Raw genomic sequence first — 2,500 nt, forward strand, 5'->3', positions numbered from 1 at the left:
TGCCATGTGTATTGTATTATCCTTTCCGTTGTGAAGAAAGAAAGGAAATCGCGTATTGGACCCTTTTCAACTTTTTTAGTTTGACTAAACTTTACTTTTAAAGTTTTAATGCATCCCAACCCCTCCCGTGCTTGCAGGGCCTACGTGGAGAAGTATCTGCTGGAGAAGTCCAGGCTGGTGTACCAGGAGCACAACGAGAGGTAACGGTCATATTTTACCCGCCGCACTCACCGCTGGAGGCATTTTTACGTTTCGCTGCGCCGTTACGGCTTTATGGCTGTTTCCACATGCCTCCACACTCCAGTGAGGACGCCGAGCACTGTATCAGGTCCCTGGGAATAAGCCTCCTACATCCCACTTTTAAAAAGCATATTTGAGTCGGGTCCAGAGGGCCAGGTTGTCAAATTCGACATCCTCACAGACAAAACTAGACACAACACGTATCTTGTGTTCTTTACAATGTCTTTGCACCAGGAAGGCTGTGTGTGCCTTTGTGTTTGCGTGTGTGTGTGTCTGTCTGCGTGTGTCTCAGTTTGTGTATGTGCGTGTGTGTGTGCGTGTGTGTGCACGTGTGTGTGCGCGCGTGCGAGTGTATGCGTGTGTGTGTGAGAGTCAGTGTGTGTGCATGCATATGTGTGTGTCTTTGTGTTTGCAGTGTACGCTCAAGTCTGTGTTTGCCCCTGGGTGTGTGCGCGCGTGTCTGCCTGTGCGCATGTCTACCTGCGCGTGTGTCTGCCTGCGCGCACGTTCGCCCGTGTGTGTTTGTGCGCACACAAGGGTGTGTGTGTGTCTGTCTGTCTGTGCATGGAAGGGCAAGAGCAGCAGGAGGAGGATAAGCCGGGCTCTGTGTGTGATGGAGAAGGTGAACATGTGGGAGTGATCGCAGCACACAGCAGCCCGTGTGTTCGCACAGCAGCCGTTGGGCTCCATGTTAGCATTCCTCCACCCCCCACTCCTGCTGCTTACACACATGCATGGGCACTCTTATTCACACACACACAGACATCTCACCACCTCTGCACCACCTCCACAAACCACATAATACGTATGCATCGCACACATTCACTCATACACAAACGCACACTCTCTCTCCTCCAGACAGACAGACCGCCCCCCCCCCCAGACAGAACCCCCCCCCCCCCCCCCCCCCCCACACACACACACACATACACATCACACTTTCAAACAACCACCACCCTCTCTCTCTTTTGCTCTCTCTCTCCCCCCCACTCTCTCCCTCTCCCTCTCTCTCTCTCTCTCTCTCTCTCTCTCTCTCTCTCTCTCTCTGACATTGACACCTTTCCATCTGCACCCCAAACCACACATCACTCTTACACATATGCACACCTTCTCTATCTCTCTCTCACACACACACACACACTCACACAAACTGACACAAATATACACATACACTGACACATACAGACTTTCCCACACATACGCACACACCTTCCGACCTACAACTCTCCCCACAAACCACACACACACACACACACTCACTCACTCACACACACACACACACACACACACACACACACACACACACACACACACACACACACACACACACACACACACACACACACACACACACACACACACACACACACACACACACACACACACACTGCTACTCAACATTTCCCTATGTTTCAACCCCACCTCAGAGACAGTCACTTCACTGAGACACGAGCCAAAAGAAAAAAAAAAACAACTACCACCAGCCCCCCTCACCATGTAAAAGAAGCTTTTATGGGGGCACACACCAGACCATGATTTCCTGCTGGTGTCCGTTTCAAGCGAGACACAGAAGCGACAACAAGGGCAGCCGTTGGTGAACACGACACCTCCTGGACACAACAGACGTCCCCTTACTGGGACGGATGGATGGCCTTTACGTGGCAGGGGACCTTGAGTAAACCCCTGGCCCCCGCTGCATTGTGCCGCGCAGGGTTGACCGCGAGGTCCGCTCGCTTACAGATAAGACTTCCTGAATTTGGAGGATCCTGTTCCGCCTTTGTCTAGGAAATGAAACCTTTTTGTCACACATTGTATTGCTGTGGAGGGTGGTGTTTACATGACCCAGAATCATCAGTACTCGCTATGTTAGACACATGGAGGATAGTGCAATTTCAAATAGTGCTTCCATGTCAGATGTATGAAGGATAGATGGTGTCCGTTTTCTTGTAATGTTTTCGTTGATTGTTTGGGCCTTAACCCATTGACGCCTAAGGCACCTGCAAAAAAGGGTGCTGAATGCCTGAGCCCTTTTTAAGAAAAGATACCCTCAGCCTATAAAAACTTAAATATCTCAGCTTCTGAAGCACATAGAAATATGCACTAAGTTGCATTTAAACGCTGAGACCCTCATCTTTCATTAGAATGTATTCATTCATCTCAAAAAGAGATTTTAAATAAAGTTGTCTTGAATCTCATGAGCCTGAATGTTGCGCAATGCAGCTCCAGGCGCCAGGGCCAATGTTGCGCAACGCAACATCAG

The 2,500-nt window shown here is 50.0% G+C and overlaps 1 protein-coding gene across 7 annotated transcripts in view; it reads left to right on the forward strand.

The window, feature by feature from the left end:
- myo9aa (myosin IXAa) overlaps nucleotides 1–2,500 on the forward strand; it is a 139,923-nt gene that overhangs the window by 62,993 nt on the left and 74,430 nt on the right. For all 7 annotated transcript variants that reach the window (XM_063188871.1, XM_063188874.1, XM_063188873.1 and 4 more), the window contains exon 4: nucleotides 138–200. In XM_063188871.1, coding sequence (XP_063044941.1) covers nucleotides 138–200 — 63 coding nt within the window. The remainder of the gene's footprint in view (nucleotides 1–137; nucleotides 201–2,500) is intronic.

This window comes from Engraulis encrasicolus, chromosome 22 (assembly GCF_034702125.1).
Source record: "Engraulis encrasicolus isolate BLACKSEA-1 chromosome 22, IST_EnEncr_1.0, whole genome shotgun sequence".
NCBI classification, from domain to species: domain Eukaryota; kingdom Metazoa; phylum Chordata; class Actinopteri; order Clupeiformes; family Engraulidae; genus Engraulis; species Engraulis encrasicolus.